The sequence below is a fragment of the Callithrix jacchus genome, chromosome 9, assembly GCF_049354715.1.
Source record: "Callithrix jacchus isolate 240 chromosome 9, calJac240_pri, whole genome shotgun sequence".
NCBI lineage: Eukaryota > Metazoa > Chordata > Mammalia > Primates > Cebidae > Callithrix > Callithrix jacchus.
Genome location: NC_133510.1, coordinates 122,097,387 through 122,119,606, shown reverse-complemented (window position 1 = coordinate 122,119,606; position 22,220 = coordinate 122,097,387). Strand labels below are relative to the sequence as shown.

Here is a 22,220-nt window from a genome sequence, read left to right as displayed (position 1 = left end):
CCAATTAACAGGTTCCAGGATTGTTTCTCGATTTGACATGTCTATTCATCAACCTCATGGTTTATGTATTTCACAGTAATTATCACAGCTGGTTAGCCATGGACCAGCTTCTTTAGCCTTGGGCAAGTAACTTCACCTTTCTGACTTTCTGTTTTCTCCTTTGCAAAATGTGTCAGGAGAGGGAATCCGGTGATCAACGTTAAATGAAATAGTGAATGCAAACAGCATGGCACCAACAGCATAGTAAATGTTCAATAGTTAGCCCTTGATCTGATTCTTCCAAAAGCTGTAGGGGATTTTCAGGTGGGGGAAAGATAAATACATTGTATGCATGCTACAACCTCCCTTCCCCCACCCCCCCCACCAATGACAGACATTACTAACTGAGCCAAGCACTCTTTGCTACTGATCTCAGATACAGCCCTAGAGTCCATCTCAACACAGTGCTCCAGGCAACCACTACCAATTGGTTACAGATGTTGACACTCTCTGTGATCTTTTTTGCATTATTGCTCTTATCCACTCAGTTGCACGGTTCTGTTGCTTGACTAGCACTCTAAGAAATATCTCTTTCTGAACATTTGTCTTGGGTGTTGAATGTAGCCTTCTCAGAGACCAAGCTAGGTGACCCTTAGACCCAGATGTATGCAGATAGTGTCCATTAAATGTAGCTCTTGATTGATGTGCCTCTGACCAGCAAACTTGGCTCCCGTTCTACTGACTCACTGAACAATCTTGGGCAAGTCCATTTTCCTTAGGGAATAATTTTGATACATATTTTTCCCACACAGGCAGTATGTCAGTAGGATGTGGTAGTTAAAAGCTTGACAATTAGTGCCTTACAAGCTTGAGTTTGACTCCTAAATCCACTTCCTAGCTGTGTCACCTTGGAGAAGGCATGTAATATCCTCACACTTAGCTTCCTCTCCTGTAAACTGGAGATAATGACAGTATCCACCTCAAATACTTAAGCAGCTTGAAGTAGATGCTGTGTGTGCAATGGGACAACATTTTGAGATAATGATCTATGTGGATTTTTTTTCCCTCTCCCTATATTTTCCCCTTTTCTTTTTTAGCATTTAAGCCGACCATGGGTTCTACTCTTATTGCCTCAGGGAGGCATGTGTCAGGCTGAAAACAGAAAGAATATGAGAGTGTTTTTGCGTTTGCTTTTTGGAAAACTCAAAGCCCTTAGGGGAAGGGAATTTACGGACTTAGGAGAGAATCACGAAGAAACACAAAGGAAGAAAGATTTCTCCAGAATAAAAAGAGATTGCCTCCAGGGTGGGGAGAAGGGAGAGAGAGAGACCCATAAGACCAGAAAGGTACCACATGGGCAGGGATGATGGACGCTTCCCCGGTAACGTGTGTGGCCAATAGCCAGAGCTCTGCCAAGTTGAGCAGCCCTGGGCAAATAAAATAACCTTGCCAGGATTATGTTCTCCCTTACATTACAAGGCTGATTTCAATCACCCCTTAAGTGACTATAAGGAAGTAGAAATGCCTAGCAAATCCGGTGCTTAGAGAATGTTTACCCCACTCCCCCAACACCTTCCTCACTATAGCGACTAAGTTTATGCTCCTCTGGGGTGCCATCTTTGAGTTGAGCTGTGGTCAGGAACACGTATGGTAACTAATATCTCTTGTTCCCTTGTCTTGAAGGGTTTTTTCTCTTCATGGATAACCTTCCTGCTGAGAAGACACTTCCAGACTGGTTGATTCTTCTTCTGAGTGATTGCCCAGTGCAGGCTGGGACCCATCCCTACCCCACCACTGCCCCATTCAGCCCCATGAGGTCCACCTCATCTCTGCAGAACCTTCCTCCCCTATTTGAACTCCGTCCTGGGATGGACTTCCACAGAAGGGATCACCTGGAAACTCAAAAGCAGGAGAACAGTTGGGCCTCACAAGTGACATTTTCTGCTCCGTACCTTGACTCTGGGAAAAGTTTTATGGGAGAGAAAACTGTGGAAGCAAGCATACCTGGGCTGACTCTGACCCTTCCGAAGTGATAACCTTGACTGAGTTGCTTAGACTCTCTGAGGTGCACATCTACAGTCTATGAAATGGAGCCAGTAAGACCTATGTCATAGGGTTGTGGTGAGGATGCAGTGCCATCCGTCTATAAATTGCTTGACACAGAGCTTAGTTTAGGAATAAAAGTTATTTTAAATTACACAATATTAGTATTAACTTGTATGACCTTGGGCAAGTCACTTTACCTGCCTTGGCCTTAATTTTCTTTTTGATACTGTTAACTCCTGTCCTGCTTCCTAGTCATTAGCTATTTATAAACAGGTTTCCCATGCTAAAATGTAAACAACCTGAGACTAGAGACAATTTTATTCATTGTGCTTTGCGTATGTGAAATCTCTTTGCACAAGTGAAAAATAAAAGAGTCATAGCATTTGTTGTGATCCTTTGTTGCTGATATAAATGAATATGCATGATTATTTAAATATGCACAGCAAAAAACCCCAGAGAAGACAAACGAACCCGAGATGCCTGTGGTTCTTTGGAACCACAGTGTTTTAGGTGTTTTGGAGAGAACTAGGCTTGGAAGATCAGGTTTAACTTTATCCCTGTGTGGTCTTGAAAAAAATAATTTGAGCTGGTAGTTCTCACTGTCCGTTAAATGAAATGAATAAATCTCACTTTCCATAAATGTAGGGAAATGGTGAAGAAAGGCACCATTTCTTACACCAATTGATCAGTCAGGAAATATTCTGACTGCCAAACCATAAACAACTCCCCATCAATAGCTAACTTAGATGCTCCATAAATGTTGGTTGGATGAGGTGGATGGATGGGTAGATGGATGATGGGTAGACGAATGGGAAAAGAAAATAATTGTAGAAGGGTGAATAGACAACTAGTTGGAAAATGGATGGATGGGTGAATGAAATAATAAATGCATTAATTGTTGCTTGACTGATGGATGGATAAAGGGTGGATGGATGGATGAACAGGTGGTGGGTGGATAAATAAGTGGATGAAGGAAGAGATGATGAGTAAATGCATGATAAATGGATGGGTGGATGGGTGGATGCATGAATCAAGTTCTCATCAAGCATGTAATATTGCGCATCTGAAGAATGACCGTGATTGCACAATGACTGCACCTAAGCGGGTCAGCTTGGGCTGAGCATTGCAATTAGAAGTCCCAAATTTCTCACTGGAGAAAGATTTATTCTCCTTGTCTTTTTCTCATTCCTAGGGAAACTTGTTTCCAGAAAAGGTTCTACATTAATGTAGAGTCAGACTGGCAAGTCCCAAAATAAAACTATGGGGTGGTGCTGGTGGACAGACATCCTGTGCCATGCTCTCTCTGATGCATCACTGCGGCCCTGGGATGGAGCAGAATGGAGTCACGTATTGAAGATGTAAACAGCTTGTCAAGAACTTTCTTGCTTCCATATGGTGCTCCTAAGTTTTCTCATCTCTCCTTATCTCAGGAGACTGGCAGAACAGGTGTTCCCAATAAGAGTTAGTGAGAGCTACCGGCACAGGATTCAAATTCCGGTTCTGACATTATCTAGCTGTGCGAGTTAGACACATCACTTAACTTTTTTATTTTAATTTTCTCATCTGCAAAATGGAAATTGGCACGGTATCTACCTCAAAAGATAATTGAGCAGATTAAGTGACACACTGCAGACAAAACATTTTTTCTCAGTGCTGGGTGTATAGTAAGTAGTCAGAAACTATTACTAGTAAGTATTATTAAGCTTTTTGGCAGATGCAGAAGTTGAAAAATTTACATTTACGAGGTGACTGAGACAGAGAAGTGAGCTTTAGGGTGAGGAGACCTTGATTCCCATTTACTGTGTGACTTCGGGCAAATGCCTTTCCCTCTCTGACACTTACTTTCTCCATCTACATAATAAAGAATGAAACTCATGAACTGTGAGGCTTAGCATTCTGGACCAGGGGTATAATCCTAGCATCTTTTCTCACTCCACAACCACTATCAAACTGACTCACTTTTGAACATGATCCTGAATGGTCAAAGGCAACCGTTCCAAATACTCAGTCATACCAGGAATCAGCAACCACTTGAGTTAAGAATTTCTATCCCCATATTACAGATGAGGGCACTCAGGGTAGTAAAGGGATTTGCCCAAGGTCACACGGCTAGTAGACGGTGGAGTAGAATTCAAGTCCAAGCACATTGACTGCAAAGCCAGTACTCTTCTAACTACCCAACACCCCTCTCTTTGCACGTGTCGTAACTAACATTTGCTTGGTGACTGGGAGTTGATGCTTTCCTTAGGCCAGAGGGTTAGAAGGGTGGAGACGCAGAGCACACTATTTTCCAGGGAGAAGAAAGGCAAAAGGCTTTTAAGAACTGGAGTAGGGATAGTAAACATCAGGGTGGTGGAAATGGCATGTTGCCCAAGTCACAAGCTGGGAGTCCCTGTGGTGGAAGCCTCAGCTTGAGCTTCCCTGGAAAACATTAAACATATCTAGGAGCACTTAGACGATAGCCTCTAGCTCCTGTATTCAAATCCCCACATGGGGACAGTTTGAGAGTTGATTTGTTAAAAGGACATAAATGCTATAGAGGCAGGGTGGAACAGCCAGTGTTCTGTGGTGTGGATAGGAGTGGTCAGTGGAAAGGAATCATTTAAAATTTTTATTTATTTTTACTACTTTTTTTAGAGTTGGAGTCTTGCAATGTTGCCTAGGCTGGAGTGCAGTAGCTATTCACAGGTGCGACCCCGCTACTGATCAGCGTAAGAGTTTAGAACCACTCTGCTTCTGACCTGAGGGCCAGTTCATTCTCCCTTTGGCAATCTGATGGTTCCCAGCTCCTGGGAGGTCACCATATTGATGCCAAACTTAGTCCAGACACTCCAATGGCATAGCACACATAAGCCCAGAGCTCCTGAGCTCAAGGGATGAATCCTCCTGTGTCAACCACTTAAGTAGCTGGGGCTGCAGGCATGTGTTATGGCACGCAGCAGAAAGCAATCATATTAGTGTTTCTCCTTCCAAAAACCCACAAGTGCTCTACTAGGAACCCCTTGTCAGTGGCATTAATTGCTTGTGAGACCGTAGGCAAGTGACTCGACTACTCTGTGCCGGATTCCTTCTGTGAAATGAAGAGTTAGGCAGAGTTGGGACTCATTAGTCCATTTGTAATCTTGAGGTCACCCCTACTTTTTCTAGTTGTCAAGATGTCTTTTCTTTGGGGGCCATATATAACTAGGACCCACCATGGAAAGTTTTCCTGACCTGCATGTACTCTTCTCACTGCAGTTTGGGGGGCGTGTTTCCCCTCAATCTGGTCTCTGCCATAATGGGGTACATGATGTTTCTTTCTAAGGCTATTGGTCTCTGTCTGGGTTCCCCTTTCAATTTTGGGGCTCACTCTAATCCTCCCATGCCCCCAAGGCCATTAAGAAGAATGTCATTCTAAGAGACTCTCCATGCAGGAAAAAGATACAGTATATACAGAGCAGTTGAGGAAGGCATGATGCTGGCACTCTATGGGTGAACAGAAATGAGGCGGATTGAATGGGATTGCTTAGGCAGTGCGGCCTGGCTCAGTTATTAAAGACAGTCACACTGTTCCCACCTTTGCCTGGTGATCCCTGCTTAGCGCACAACCTCTTGGGAGGTCAGAAATCTTGCCCCACAGTGGGATGAGGGCACTGAACCTGGAGTCAAGAGATCTGGAGTTTATTTCAGGTCTTCATAAGACCTTGAGCCTCAGTTTCTTCACCTTTAAAATGGACATAAAACTGGAACTTACTATGGTGAGGATCAAACAAGATCAATAGTAACTGTTTAACAGTGACAATGATAATGACATATCATTATGTCATGATGTGACTTTAGGAAAATCATTTCACATCTCTGAGCCTCATTAGTCCATTTGTAAAATGTGAATGAATTGATTTTTCTGTCTGGTTCCCCCAAGGAACTCTGAGCACTGTGGTGTCTTGGGACTGGGTGCCAAGCAGCCCATCGTTTAGCTACAGCTTTGACGCTAATTTTCCAATGCAGTGTGGAATGCCCTGTGCTCTTTCTGTGCCTCAGTCTCCCTATCTATCAAATGAAGAGGCTATATTTGAGTTCTGAATGTCCCCTGTGGCTGTAGACTAAATGTCTTGGTGAGGCAATGAGGAGTTATAAAGAACTGACCATCGAAAGGTGCTCTAATGCATTCTTGCAGCAAACAACCATTCATATGATAAGTGCCGCACCACTGCTCAGTTACCTACCCCTTCTGGGTGTGGGCTGGGTCCCAGAATCACCTGCCACCTGGCTGTAGACGAGAGGCTGAGGCAAAACACTGGCCAAACAAAAGCCCCTTATCAGCCGGAAGCTCTGAAATCTGATTCCAGAAACAGCCAGAGCGGCTCACCTGCTCTGCTAGGCATAGGCTGGGTGCAGATGACATCTTGTCAGGATCCCCAGACCCGTGGGTGGGCAGCAGACGCCACAGGAGACCTCGAGGGGGCAGAATGTCATGTATCACAGAGTGAGTGGGGTGACCAGAGAGAACCGGTGTCTGGTCACCTGGTCACGGCAGAGAAGTTCAAACAGGAGCCCTGCCTTGGGCCAACATCATTTCTCTGAACCCAGAGCTCACCTACAGGCTACACACCTTAGGCAAATCTGTCCTGTTGCAGGCTTCAGTGTCCCTCTCTGATAAAAGAGGAGCTGAGTTACATCAGTGGACCCCAGAGTTTCTTTTATCTCATATCTCTTTCAGTGAGAAATGCTGAGAACACAAAACCCCAATATATGTGTATTTATTTACAAATTATACATGTGCACTATTGTTCCAATATATTACTCATGGTACCAAACAGATCCCTCAGCCCTCCATGTGCAAAATGAGATTGGATGATCCTTAAGGTCCTGTTAGCTCCACAATTCTAATACTACACCCTTGTAGGTCTCTGAGTTTTCTCATCTGTACAGTATGTTTATGGTTGTATTGCCCTCATTAACAATTTATTCAACAAATATTTAAAGATCACCAACCTCGAGCCACTGTACTAGATGCTGGGATACCGCAAGGAATGAGACAGGCACAGTCCCCATCTGCAGTTGTTCAAACAATTCTCCCATGAATCGGAAAAAAATAACATTGCTGGTCTTGAATATTGGCAATTCCATATGGTTCAGACTATCAGGCGTGAAAGTGATTCAATGAGGGGAAAGTGCTACAATTCATGCATTCTACCAACATGTGTTTGGCCTCCTGCCGTGTACCTGGGGAAAGAGATTCATTCAACAAGGAGCTCATAGTCACAGTCCCTCTCCTCATCGTGCCTCATCCATTAGGAGAGGTATGCTTTAACCTGTGATCACCCAAATCTATATACAATTACAAACACGTTGAAAACAGTGATAAGAAAGTAATGTCTATAATGAGGGGTGTGACTTAGTCTCCAGCATTGTGGAAGGATCCCCGAGGAAACAGCATTTGCTCTGAGCTCTGGAAAGTGGAGTAGGTATAAGTCAGGCACCGGGAGGGAGGAAGAGCTTTCCTAGCAGCATGTGCAAAGGCTCCGTGGCAGGAAGGAGCCTGGGAAATGTGAGTAACTAAAAGGAATGAGACGCAACTAAAGCAGAGGAAGTGAGAGGTGGCGCTTTAGAAATGGTCTCAGGGAGGTTGGCAGGAACTGGACCATGAAGAGACTAGAGGCCACAGCAGGGAGTTGGCTCTGTATACTTAAAAAAAAAAAAATGGGTTTGGTCGTGGTGGGTCATGCCTGTAATCAGCGCTTTGGGAGGCTGAGGTAGGTGAATCACCTGAGGTCAGGAGTTTGAGACCAACCTGGCTAACTCGGTGAAACCCCATCTCTACTAAAAAATACAAAATTAGCTGGGTGTGGTGGTGGGTGCCTGTAATCCCAGCTACTTGAGAGGCTGAGGCAGGAGAATCGCTTAGGCCTGGGAGGCGGAGGTCTCAGTGAACTGAGTTCGCACTACTGCACTCCAGCCTGGGCAACAGAGTGAGACTCCATCTCAATAACAAAATCAAGCATGAGAAAGCGATAGAAGGCTTTAAATGGACGGAGAGAGGGCTTACATGGTCTAATGTGCTTTTCAAAGAGGTTCTTCTGGGTCTATATGGGTCATGGATAAGAAGGGCAAGGAGAGCTGCAAGTGGTATGAGATGGGATCATAACAGTGGCAATCATCCAAGCTGACGGAACGTCAAACAAGATGAGAAAAACAAAACAAAAACACCCCCAACCACAGTGACAGGAAGTCCAGCCAGGAGAGAAGAATGTACTTGCAATCAGGCAGACCTAAATTCAGTTCCTGCTTTCATCACTTACAAACCGTGTGGTTGCGGGCACACGCTGAATTCAGATTATGCACAGACAAAGCTAAACCAAATGCCGAACCATGAAACAGTCATTAAGCAACTCACATCTCCATGTGTCTGTTCAAAACAAGTAGTAAGATCCCTCGGATGCAAAGGTTTCTCAACTAGAGACTCCCCTGGTTGCTGGATTCCCAGGGCTGACCGTCCCTCTCTGATACCCCTTTTTTCTCCTCTGCGAAGTGTCTTCTCCTATAACCATGTTGGTTAAGAGCTCTGCATTCTCAACCCAATTCTGACTCTTACCAGCCATGCGCCTGTGAATGGATCACTTCTACTCTCAGAGGCTCCGTTTCCTCATCTGTAAAACAGGGTCCTGAAGACAGCTCCCTCCTGGAGTTATGATAAGGATAGAACTGGATAAGAGATGAACTGTGTTCAGCACAGGGCTAGGACACAGTAACACGAGGCTCTTGGCACACACATTCCCACCACGAATGAGCGCTTGCACACACCGTGAAGACGCACACTTTGGGCCCAAATGGAACCTCTCTTTTTGCAGAAGTGGCAACTCTCTTCTAAATTCCTGCTCACTTGCCTAAGCCTAACTTTTAATGAAGCTAGAGAACAGTGATCCGTTGGTGTTTGCACTCAGCAAAGCTGTCTGACAGCGGCATCTAAGCTCTGGGAATCCAGCAACCAGGGGATTCTCCAGATGAGAAATATTTGCGTCCAGAGGATCTTAATATTTGTTTTGAACAGACACATGTAGACATGAATTACTTAATGACTGTTTTAGGGTTCGGCATTGTTCCTGTATTTGGTTTGGCTTTGTCTCTATGACATCTTAATTCAGTGTTTTATTTTACGGAGCTCCGCACACAGGCTCTAGCATATGGGAGCTCCCTCAGCAAAATTTCAAATGGAGTGGAGGACTGGAAGATGGTGGGGGTGGGGGTGAGGGCGGGGGTGGGGGTGGGGTTTGCAGGGAAGAGATACAAAAGGGAGAGACAGAGAGAAAGAGCAGACTGTAGTTTCAAGGGTGTGCAGTGGAGGGGGCTATTGGGTGCAAGGGATAGTCTAGGTTTGCATGCATGCATATGAAAGACCAAACCCTTGAACTGTGGGAACAAAATCTATCACTGCTATCTGGAAGTCTAAACAGAGTCTTTAAAATTCCCTGATCTGATTGATCACAATCAAAGAGACTGTAAATTTCATGCTTGTCCATAACACACAAAGGGGCCCCGCCAAGCTTCTGATGCTGCTGTTCGAAGTCATCCCTGGCTGCATCAGAGTCAGGAAAAAGGAGTCAAGAGAAGCCGATCAGACCTGGATCCCTGCCTGAGAAGGCAAGAAGCCCCCTGGGACCACCTCCTGCCCCCAGTCTTGGACCTAGGAATTTCCTGAACTGGCTTACAAGGCCCCACTTGAGCTGCTTTCTGCCTACCTCCTGAGAATCATCCTCCGTTACTCTCCCACTCACTCACTCTGCTATAGCCACACTGACCTCCCCACTATATCTCAAATACACCAAGCATCCTTGTACCTCAGGGCCCTTGCACTTGCTGTTCCCTCTGCCTCAAACACTTTTCCCTCACTTATCCTCACAGCTCACCCCTCCCTTCATTCAGGTCTCCGATCAGGTTGTCCAACAAAGCAGCACCTTCCCTCACCCTCTATTCTTTTCCTTGGCTTTATTCTTCTTTACAGCACACATTACCACCAGCTCTCAATTATTTATTTGGCTCTTCATTCATTGTCTTTCTCCTCCATGGGAACAGAGAGTTCCTGTGTTCGTTCACTGCTACACTGAGTAGTGTTTCAATAAAAATGTTAAATGAATGAAAGTACAACTTAATTTTTTTTAAGCCAACATGCAGCTTCTTCCACTTCGTGTATTCATTCCCCTGTGATTAATTTTATCTTCAAACACTTGCAGGCTTGCTATAATCCTCCCATCACTGGTGGTGGTTCATGGAATGCAGACTGGATTTCCTATTAGCCAGAGCTAGTCCATGAAGGACAAGAAGCCTAATAGCCCACACCAGAGACTGCATCCTTGAGCTGGAAAATTTATATTATATGGGCAGCTCCCTTCCATGACTATTCCCCAGCAGTTAATGTTCCCTTCAGAGAGTTTAGCCTGCTTTTTTTTCTCCTGGAAAAAGAAATGGTCTTCAGGACCCTACTGCGGGCAAAGGCCTGATTTTTTTCTGATCATTCTTTGCATTTGTAGATAAAGTTGATGAAATAGAAGAATCATCCCATTTCTCAGATCAGATAACTAAAAATAACTGTGACTAATAAGCAATGGACTCCATGCTTCATTAAAGGTCTCTCCCTCCTCTGTTTTTTTTTACATTCCTCTGTCTTTATTCCTCCCTACATTATCATACTTAGGACAATAATATGTTTTATAGTTTCAAATAGCTAGAAGGAGAATACTTATTATTTCTAATAAAAGAAATGATACATGTTTGAGATGATGGACATGTTAATTACACTGATCTGATCACATTATACATATCACACCATCACTGTGTACCCCTAAATATGTACAGTTATGTGAAAACAAATATTAAAAATTAAAAAGACTATCTGCCTTATGAAATGTGTACTTATTTTGTGTCTACCTTTGCTACTAAACTCTGAGGCCCTCACAGGAGGACACTGCATTGCATTCAACTTTTTTCTCTCCGATGGGTCTGGCACATAGTAATTTCAAAAACACAATAATTTATTATTAATAGCAAGAGCCAACACTGGTGGAGCCCTGACCGGGTGCCAAGTAGCACTTTCCATAAATTAGCTCATCCAATCCTCATAGCAGCTCTTGGAGGGAGCTGCTATTATTAGCCCCATTTTATGGATGAGAAAACTGAGATTGAGAAGGTCAAGCTGCTTGCCAAGCACCTAGCCTGTAAGCATTTGCAACCAATAAAAGAAACATTTCTTTCAATTAGTGTGCCCTTGGGATCTGTCAGATGTTTTAAACCACTCTACTGATCTCCAGTGGCTCTTTAGGGAGCACCAAAACCACATTTAAAAGTGAATATGGAGCATTGGAGTGCTCAGGAGTCAAGTCCACAGAACCCAAGCATCACTACTGAACAAGCACAGCCCAGGTAGTAAGGGCTTTGGCATCCCACCTCTGCATTTCATTGGGTAGCCCCTGGCATAATAACAAGAGCATCTGCTTTAATGGAGGTCTGGGTAGTACCAGGCACAGTGCCATGATCTGTGTATAAGTTATCTCATTCACTCCTTACTACAACCCCAACAGGGGAGTATTTCACAGATGGGGAGGCTGAGGCACGAAGAGGTGAAGTGACTAGCAGGTCCTGTAGCTTGCAAGTGGCAAAGAAAGATTTGAGCCTGGATAGATTTCACTTCAGAGCTCAAACTCTTCATCATTCTACTTTCTCCACCTCAGAAATATTCTCTCACACTTCAGTGAAAGTCTTAGGAACAAGCAATTAAAGAGCTCTAGTTTTGCTAAGCCCCTGTGAATTCTTCCACTTCATAGGGAGGTAAATCCAGCCACTCAAAAAAAATGCTATTTTTAAAATGTATTATGCTCCTACAACATGCCTGAAATGTTCATGGAGAAGAAGGCACATGACCCGGGCTTCCTTCCCCATTTAAAGCAGTTAGAGTTTTAAGGATGTTCCCTGTTTTGGTGGCCTGGAGCAGGGGTGGAGGTAACAGAGACTCAGAGGGCTGGAAAGCATGCCCAAGTGGCATTAAGTCCAACCTCCTGCCCCCATACTGGCTGACACATCTACTTGCCCAGCCAGACAAATGTCTCTATCTAGGGAACCTCATTCTGACACTCAGGAGAGTGAAATCTATTTGCAGTGTGTGTGTCTTTCAAGGTGCATTTATCAGAGCCTCAGTGTCTCAGAATTGGAGGTGGGGAGAGAGCTAATCTGTTGATGGGTTGGAACCATGCACACTCACCCAATTAATGCATCCAACATTCATGAAACATCTACCACATCCTGGTTCTCTAAGATAGCACGTTTGCCAAGTGAACACAGTAGAATGTCAGAAATGACCCCTGCAACCGACCGACACCTGCACCCCATTCAACAAAATTAGCCTTTCAAAAGGAGAAAGGTTTGACCCAAACAATAATGCTCCCTTCCTAGAGAAAAACGCTCATTCACCACCAGGGCAAGTATTTTCTGTGACCCTCAGTATATTGGCTCTTAACCACAGGCTGCTGCCAGAAAATCACCTCTCAACAGCCCCTCACCCTGCTCCTGGTGACCAAGTCAGCACAAACATGCTAACTGATCTCTTGGCACTGAGGAGAGTCTTGAATTAAATGGTTCAAAGGCATTTTTTTTCTGCCTTACAATTTGGGCATCTTTCCCTTTACGCAGTAAAATCTCCAATAGTTTGGAATTTATGGCCGTTTGCACAGGGCCTGGGCTGAAGTCTGCTTCTGGTCTATTCTGCATAGAAAGGATTTTTGAAGAAAATCAATAGCTTGCAAAAAGAATCATAAGGAAAATGTGTATTCTATTTAAGGGGGTCTCTTTTCTAGCCCTTTACTGACACTCGTACATCCACAAACAATTGATAAACTAATTTCAAATGATTTTCACATGTTCATTAAGTCCTTAACTGCTACTATTTGTCAATATGGTGATATGAAATCATACTGTGGTTTGATCTAGCCTTAAACCCTAGGTTTTCACTAAGCTGAAACTTCATAGGTACAAACTTTTTTGGACTAAGCAATTAAGAAAGAGAATTAAGTTAATGCCGGGCAAAGTGACTACCCTTCTCGTGGGGGAGATAAAAAGGAGATGGCTCTTTACACTTTAGAAATTCACATAACTTACAGATTCATACTGGTTCCCCTCCTGTTGGTAGATGAAGTTTGACTAGGACCACTCCACATCCTGGTTTGCCTGGAATTATTTCTGTTAGATCTTCCATCCTAGAATAATTACTAATGATGCCCTCTTTCATTCTTAATGAAAGACATTTTGATATAAACTATAAATCACATAGGCACTGTAGATTTGATGAAACCACAGAATTGAGCTTGTAATTTTTGAAGGAGTTTGAGCTTTCTTTAGACTGACAGTACCTGATCTTCTCTATACAAACTAGCAGAATGCTCCATGGAAATGTTATACCAATCAATTCCAAATCCATATTATTATTTATTATCTCCAACTCTCTTATGCGAAACAGATCAGAAAGCAGCTAACCTGTTCTCAGAGACGAGAATTATGGGACCACTCTTTACCCCGCCTCATGTGTGTTAATTTCATCTGAATGTAGTTGTCCATCAGGAGTTGAAATCCCAATCAAAACCATCAGCATTACTTGGGGGAGAAATGGGTAGGCACTGAGAATACAATAATGAGAAACTGCTGATTTCCTTTTGGCCACTAAAAGCCTTGTTACAGAGTCAATGTCTACTAAGCGAACACCATGTATCACACACAGGGGTAGAGCTTTACCTAATTCAGTCCTTACAACCTGCTCTCTAAGGGGTTGCTGTTTTTATTTCTATTTTCAACCTCAGTGTGGTAAAGTTACTTGTTCAGGATACACAGCTAGTAAATGATAGAACCAGGACAGGAATTCAGGCTGTCTTATGCTCAAGTCTGAGCTCTTAACCACTATGATATACTGCTTCCCACTCTGCTATACTGTTCTGACATTTGAGTCAGACATCTGCTTGCAATTTGATACATTATAAAGCTATTGCCTCATCAAGTATGCCTCACAGAGGGGGAGAGGAGAAAGAGAGACTAAGTGGGGGTTGCTTGGATTGCAGTTGTATGATGTATGCATATTGTTATGAAATCAACAAATTGAATATATGCTTCTGCCCTGGTACTAAATTACATTCAGAGATAGACTAAAAGATCCTGAGGAAGTTTATTCAGCGGGGTGGCCTTCATCGATAAACAAATATTAAATGTGTCACCAACAGAACTGACTAGTGGTTCCTCCACTCACTCCCTACTGTCTCCCTGCAGACTGCTACATGTGCTGATCTGCCCACTGTGATCTGGGCTTGACTCATGGAACTAAACAGCATTTCTGATGAGACCAAGTCCCCAGATTGCCTCTAGAGGAAGCCACCAAAACCCAGATGATATTGTGCCAGAGTCTCTGTCTTTTTTCCTCCTGAGAACTCAGCTTTGGAAACACGGCACTTTCACCCTTAAGTAAGCGTAGAATATTGAAAAGGAAGTGGAAATTGAATGTCACTGGATGTGGCTGGCTTGAGTGAGAATGGGGATGATTCAGGTTTTATCTGGTCTGTTAAAAGACAACTCCAGCCCAACCTTTCCTGAGGACTTGGAAACAAATGTTCCCTTCTCACTCTCTACCCCAAACCAGAAGTAACGGCTCTACTGAAACTGGAATCTGTTCTACAGAGAGGCCACGCCTATTACAGAAGTATTACACAGGATTCTCCTAGCTTGACATAAATTGAGGGTTTATGGCTCAAGCTTTCACCCCAGGAGTGGTTTCTCAGGGAAAGGAGACCCATGGCAGTATAAGACATCAAGTGTGAAATGATACTCGCTGCAGAGGGGGAGTAGTGTTATCAAAGTCTCAGAAGGAGATTACATTAGAATTAGCAAAAAGCTGCAGAAAGCGTGAGGATTGAAAGATCTTGTGGGCCATTCATATGATTGCGAATATGACCAAGAAAAGGGCAGGGCAGTAACAGACAGACAAAAGTGGAAAGTACCAAGCAAGGTGGGCATTCGGTGTGTTTTCCTGAATCAAAACACTACCAGGAATCCGCTTTTCTCTCCCTATACCCCTAAAACAGATGAAAGACTCTGGACTAGATGCCATACTTCTAGTTTCCAGTTAAATTTCCTCTAGTTCCTTCTACAAGGACATTTTCTTTGGCCAGTGCGGCACCTGATTAGCCAACAGTAGGTACGTGTCAAAGGTGGAATAGACAGCAGAAACCCAGGAAGATAAAACTGCTGACATCAAAACTCCATACAAAGAACCTCCTTCCAAGCAGAGAAGCATCAGCTTTTAATGGCATTTGGTATTATTGTTCCCCTTCTCCAGCTTGTGTCAGTGGGTGGGTGGGTGTCCCCTCCTTCCCATCTGCAAACACTGGCTGGTGCTGATTCTGCTTGCAGCCTGCTACACCCTACTGGCCTGTTGTGTTGCTTATCCACCCATTCCCAAAATGGGACACCCATTTTCCTAAAGACCTGTATGATCCTCTATAAGACGGTGAAAAGGAAACTTCTCCAGTTTGTTTCCTCTTCAGACACAATGTTTGATTCTTCAGACATAATTCCCCACATGTCTTCCACCTCACACCCACCGGAAAGTTCAGAATCAGTTGTACCAGAACAGAGGTGCAGCCTGTCTGAAGCACTTTTGCAGACATGTTTTCAATCTGCTCCCTAATGCAGACTGCCAGGATTAATAAACCCTCCAAGTGATCCCCCCGTCCACTTCTTTCTTTTCTCCCACTAAACCACTCATCCAACACCAGCAAAAGATGAGTTTTCATACCGCCTTTATTTTCCCTGACAGAGGGCACAGCCTTCTTCCCTTCATTCTCAAACTCCTCTAAATAGAATGATTTATGAAAAGCATTGGATTTCTTCCCTATCTTGGAATGCTTCCATTTTCCCCCAACCTTCTCTCTCCCACCCCACCTCTTGTCCCCCTCTTTCTTTCATTTCTTCCCTTATTCTTCCTTCCATCAGCACCATGTCGACCACCATGGAAAGATCTAGTCTCATCCCTGAGTTCAAAGCAATCAGATTCTTTTTGAAAAAATAAATAAAACTCTTCCAAGATCATCTTCAGGATCTTGGAAGGCTCCTCCCTGACTCCCGAGCTCAGAGTCTTGATTTTGGATGCTGGAGAGGAGAGAATTCAGCAACAACGGCAGCAGCCGCTAGAAAGGCATGGAGGAGGGTGCTGTTTTGGGTGTATTTGAGGGAACAGCATATGGGCTTTTGTCAAAAATGTTCAAAGCTCTCTAGTTTCTGAGCCGAGGATGGAAATGTGCTGCTATCTCTGAACACTGCTTGAGCTGGCTGAAGTCTCCTTTCCTGGTACAACAACCCCAAACACCTCAGATCCACTATACCTTGGCCCACCTGCCCTCTAGACTCTATGACACCAAGAAAAGTTTTCAGTCAAGTCGTACCCCACCTGCACCGCCCACCCTCAGGTAGCAAAGCCTCTTGAATAGGAGCTACGGGGGTCCGTTGAGCGTTGCTTCCCCCAAAGAATTTCTGTCCCTTCGCACCATCTTCCACCTCACACAAGCAACGAGTTCCCATGTTCCAGCGGGAACCGCCGAGTAGTGACGGGAAAAGGCTGGCGCCCTAGCCCGGCTGCCTGCATCCACCCCTCCGGGCTCTGGGGCACAAGCCAGAAAAGAGGACCTTCAGGATTCCCCCGTTTAAGAAGGAAATCATTACCTTGGCAGCGGCTTGCGGGCCGTGATACTGGCCACGATGATGCTCTCGGGACGGGGGGTGGCCACCGCTTTGAAGGTTCCTCGCCAGAACTTCTCAAAAAGCTGCTTCTCGCCTTGCTGAACGCTCGCCATCGCCAACCCAAAGGGCCCGGGGCGCCCTGGCGCTGTCCGAAGTGCTGAAACGTGGATTCCAAACGGGGGCGACACCCAGCTCCGGGCTCTGTCCGGGTGAAACCCAGAGAGGGGTGGGGTGGGAGAGATCAGAGTTAGGGGCGGGGGAGGGGACGCCCCAGCTCGGGCAGGCAGCAGAGAAAGGAGCCTCTCCGCCGGCTTTCTTCGCCCTTCTGGGTCGGCTCCGGGCTGCGCTCTGAGCTGGCTGAGCCTCTGCGCCCCGAGAAGGGAAGGGAGGGCTGGCTTTCTGGGCAGCGCCAGGAGAGAAAAAGCGACAGGGTCGTTTGTGTGTGCGTGCGCGTGTGAGCTCCGGCGCGCCCGGGTTTTGTCTCTCGCACAATGTGACGTTGGAAGAGGAGGCTGGTCGCGCGAGCTGCACTTTCCTCCCCCCGCTCCGTCTCTCCTCCTCCTCCCCAGCAACCCCTCCTCCTAAGGCTCAGCCTCCTGCCGCCATCTGCATAACAAAAGCCCGCAGGTCTTGGGAGGAGAGAGGGCGGGGCGTGCGCCTGTCACTGGGGCCCCGCGGCGACCGAGTTGCAGCGCTGACCCCTCTGAGAAACAATCCTGGCACCCCAAGCAGGAGATCCTGCTTCCCAGACCCCTCTCCTCTCCCATCCTCGCCGGCCTTGCCCAGCCCTCTCTTGGGTGCCCTTGGGGCCAGGCCACCTTTCTCCCCAGCCCCTTCACAAGTCTTGTAGCTGGCCTTCTGGGGTGGTGGGGGGGAGTTGGCGGGGGAAGTGAAAAACTTAACCTATTCGCCCCAGCCGGCCTCCCCCGACCCTCACTTTTGGGAAAGACTGCATAGGCCGGTACAGAGGGTCCCCTGCGTTTCTCTTTGCGCCGGGGGTGAGCGAGGTCTCCACCACCCAGAAAGTGCCATTTGATCGGCAATCCGTCACCAATTCGGCTTCTCGCCATCTGCTGAGCCGGGCCCCAGCCCGCCGAGGGGCGCAGCGTTACATCTGTGCATGCGGAGCTGTCAAGGGTATCTCTTTTGTGTCTCACAGCCGGCCTGCCCAGCGTCCCCGCCGCCAACCCCGTTCAAGGGAAAGAGTCCCCCTCCCACCCTACCCTGCCCCACCCCCATCCACTCTCCGGGAATCCGCTCGCAGCCACTTTTCCTACTGCCGCTCTTCTCGGGAAAGGAGTGCGTTTTGGAAAAGAAAGCGCTTAGTGAGAGGGTTGGAGAGGAGAATCTAGAGGATCAGCAGGGGGGTAGTTACTTTTCGGTCTCCTCCCCATCTTCTTACCGCCTCGCAGTTCAATCGTAATTCCAAGCAAATGGATGTTTAGAATCCCAAGGCAACCCCAGACACAGAGGATTCGGGTAGAATGACTTCTTGTCTCCCCCAGGGTTTTCATTATAAAAAAGAGATCGTGGCGGGACCCCTCAGCCCTTGGCTTCCTGGAAGCCTTTTAATCTTAGCAGAGATGCGACTCGCCCATCTCCCACCTAACGCCCCCCACCCCCAACTTTCCAGGCTGTAAATTCCTAGAAGGAGGCCTCACTTAGTGTTAAAGGCCTCCAAGCACCTGGCGTTGGGTCCCAGCCACAGCGAGAATAAACTCCTGCTCCTTGCTAATGCAGATAGCAATGGGGATCCCTAGGGCGGGGTAGGGCGGGGATTGGGGGGAACAAACAATGGCAAATCCAGAAATTCTCTGAAGGGGAGCAGGAGATAACTAGGAGGTGAAGAGGAAGAGGAGGACAGAGAGGATTAGATGGGGCGGAGAAAAAAGAGCCTTGGAGTAAATGAGTACCCGTCCCAAAGAGTATCTACGTTTGAAGCCTATGTTCGATGTTCCTGCGTCCGCTTGAAAGCCTGAAAGCACTGCTCGCTCTGCACTGACCCCTTCTGGTCAACAATGAGAGGAGCATTTGCTGGCTTCTTAAGTGGGATTAGGCTAGCCCCTTCCTCCCTCTCCTTCTTACCGTGCATCAAATTTCCCATTCCCCGATTGGTCCCGACCCCCATTTCCCACCCAGAAGTTGATACCATTGTAAATGCAATCCGGAACTGGCTTCTTTCTTAAGTAGCCTGGCATATTTAAAACTATCCTTAGTCATGACATTTAGGGTATGAACTGAATCATTTGCAGGAGAGAGGTAGGTGGGATCCTATTCCCACAAGATCAATCAACGTATTCCAGTTGTGTGCCTGCTCTTAACCCCTAGAATGTTGATCAATCTCCCATTTGCAAGACATTGCCTTTTTAAAATCCCACAGTATCCAGATGAGGTGGGAAAAAAAGCTGCTCTTATTCTATTGTATTTATTTATTTTATTTCAATAGCTTTGAGGGTGCAAGTGTTTTTTGGTTACATGGATGAATTACAAAGTGGTGAAGTCTGGGGTTTTAGATACCTGTCACCCAAATAGCACCTTACCCTAGCATGGCCATTGTTAAAACATCAAAAAAAAAAAACAAAAAAAAACAAAAAAAAAAAAACAATAGATGGTGTAGATGCAGTGAAAAGGTAACAGATATACGCTGTTGGTGGGAATGTACAACTATGGAAAACAGTATAAACGTGTCTCAAAGAACTAAAAGTAGACCTACTCATTCTTTTATAAAGACACATGGATGTGTATGTTCACTGCAGCACCATTCACAATAGTAAGGACGTGAATCAACCTAAATGCCCATCAGTGATAGACTGGATAAAAAAACTGTGATGCATACACACCGTGGAATACTATACAGCCATAGAAAAGAGTATCATGTTCCTTGCAGGGACATGGGTGGAGCTGGAGGTCATTATCCTCAGCAAACTGACCCAGAAAACCAAATACCACATGTTCTCACTTATGAATGGGAGCTAAATGATGCAAACATATGGACACATAGATGAGAACAACATACACTGGGACCTTTTGGAGAGTGAAGGTTAGGAGGAAGGAGAGGATCAGGAGAAATAACTATTGGGTACTACACTTAATACCTGGGTGGTGAAATAATCTGTTAAACAAACTTGAGGACACGAGTTTACCTATGTAAGAAACCTGCACTTATACCCCTGAACTTATAATAAAAGTTAAAAAAACATAGACCTGCTATTCAATCTTACTCTGTTTTAAAGATGAAGAAGTTGGAAATGAATGCCAGGAGAGGCCCCATGTCAAGGATCGCTGCCTTTGCCTTTGCCTGTGGGATCACACAACTTTCACCCAATAAATTGGAATCTTACTCTAAAAATATAAATAAATAAAAATAAAGATGAAGAAGTTGAGGCTGACCAAGTGACTTCCCCAAGGTGATTCTGTAGAAAGCAAAGGACATCTATGAAAAATACAGTTTCTGTTTTTGCTTGGTGGAGTGGAGGATGGAGTGGCATTCTACGTATACCAGGATGGGGGTGCATCTAAAAATAAATCAGGTAACAATGAGCCACATATTTAGAAGCACTTGGGGTTGAGGCTTCTAAACTGGGAATCTGCAATAATAAGTTCAGGACTTGGAATGGTTCAAATTCCAGCTCTGCCATTTCCTAGCTGGTTAATGGTGGAGGAGTGACTTCATTTGCCTATGCCACAGTTTCTTTATCAATACTATGAAGATTATGTAAAGATTATAAATAATATGTTTAGATGAAATCGCTGTGAGGACTGAAGGAATTAACAAGTGTACAAGTTATAGAATGGTGTCTAAAACACAGTTTACTAAAAAAGATCAATTACTCAGGAGGTTAAAAGCACAGCCTGTGGATTTAGAGAGAACTGGGATAAGAAGCCCAGTTCCGCCATTATTTTAGCTGGATGACCTTGGGCTAATAACTAACCTCTGCCTTTGTTTCCCCATTTGCAAAAATGGAGATGCCACACAGTGATTGGGAAGATTAAATGAAATGTTACCTGCAAAGGACTTAGCACATTGTCTGGTTTATAGCAAGTGACTATTCAATGGCAGCTCTTCTGGCTGATGATCTTGGAATAATCACCTGTATGTATATTAAGTCAGGCCATGTTCAGTTCAATAATCACTAATTGATGCCCAATCTTGGATCTTGCTCAGGCATGGGCGTGGGCATGGAGGACTCAAGGATAAATCAGACATAGTCCCTTCCCTGAAGCAGTTCACAGCCTGATTCACCTTCTGGATCCGCACCGACTAACACTTGTCCCCTTTCCATCTTATCACAGTGACTTATACTTGAAGTCTGGCTTCTCCAGGATAACATGAACTCTAGTTCCTCCATCACTGTATTAAAATAGAACCATCGTGAGTCTTACTCCCTCAGGGTTTTGCTTTCTCTTTTCCCAGATGCAAGCCAGCCTACTCCATAAACAAGGATCTATTAACATGCTGGTTAATGAATATAAGCTTATGGCACAATTATTCCTTACCCTCTGTGCTATACCTGGAAGATCACTGATCTGCCAGAGGGTAAGGAATAATTGGGCCATAAGCTTATATTCATTAGAATATAATGTAGATATCACGAATCCATCACAATACTCTTTCTCAGACTGACCCTCAGAATCCTTCTCAACACACAGTTTCTAGATAGCCACTACTAATAAGTTGGCCTTGGCATTCCAGATAAACTCAATTTGCCATCAATGTCTAGAGGGTGTTTCTTTACCTAATTATCTATTGTTTTTCCATTTGAAAAAGGGGGCAGCAAGGAGAAACGATTGTAGGATTTGCAAACCCAGGCATTCTAGAGCAGGAGTTAAAGAGATTCTTATGCGTCTTTCTCCCTAGTGATCCAAAGATACAGCACCTCCAGCTCAGAGAAATAGCTACCCCTTCTCCCGAGGCAGTTCAAATCCCACCTCACTAACATTACCTTGTTACCCTGGGTAAATCTCTTAATCTTTCTGTGTCCACGATTTCTCTGAGTACAACAGAGCCAACCATTATCTACCAGCACCAGATACATCGGGGAACTTGACAGTCTGTACCCATTTCTAAAAGTCCAGGGAACAGTGAAAGATTCAAATAATTACTAAGAGGATGGGAAATATGATAATGAGATCAATTCATCTGTCTTTGTGTCTTTGAACAAGATCATGCTAAACCATTCAAATTACAAGATTCTTTATTTCTTCATATACAATGGATGTCTGGGGAGAAAAATAGGACTGCACTACTCAAGGTTTATTAATCCTCACTCCTTGACTTCTTTGTTCCAAAATTGACTTCTTCCTTTAATCCTCACTTCTTGAAAGTTCTACCTTGTGTCTAACCTGAATCCGATCTCTGTTGTTTATTGTCCATTCTTCTTCTGGGACATACCTATGCACTACTCTAATACTCCTGGACTAACATGGATAAACCAGCAAGCCTCCTTCCGACT

General features: G+C 45.0%; 1 protein-coding gene across 1 annotated transcript in view; it reads right to left on the bottom strand.

The window, feature by feature from the left end:
* SRRM4 (serine/arginine repetitive matrix 4) overlaps positions 1-17,219 on the bottom strand; it is a 172,727-nt gene extending 155,508 nt beyond the window's left edge. The window contains exon 1 of the mRNA XM_002753066.6: positions 16,750-17,219. Coding sequence (XP_002753112.3) covers positions 16,750-16,880 — 131 coding nt within the window. The 5' untranslated portion in view covers positions 16,881-17,219. The remainder of the gene's footprint in view (positions 1-16,749) is intronic.
* Positions 17,220-22,220: the final 5,001 nt, after the last annotated feature.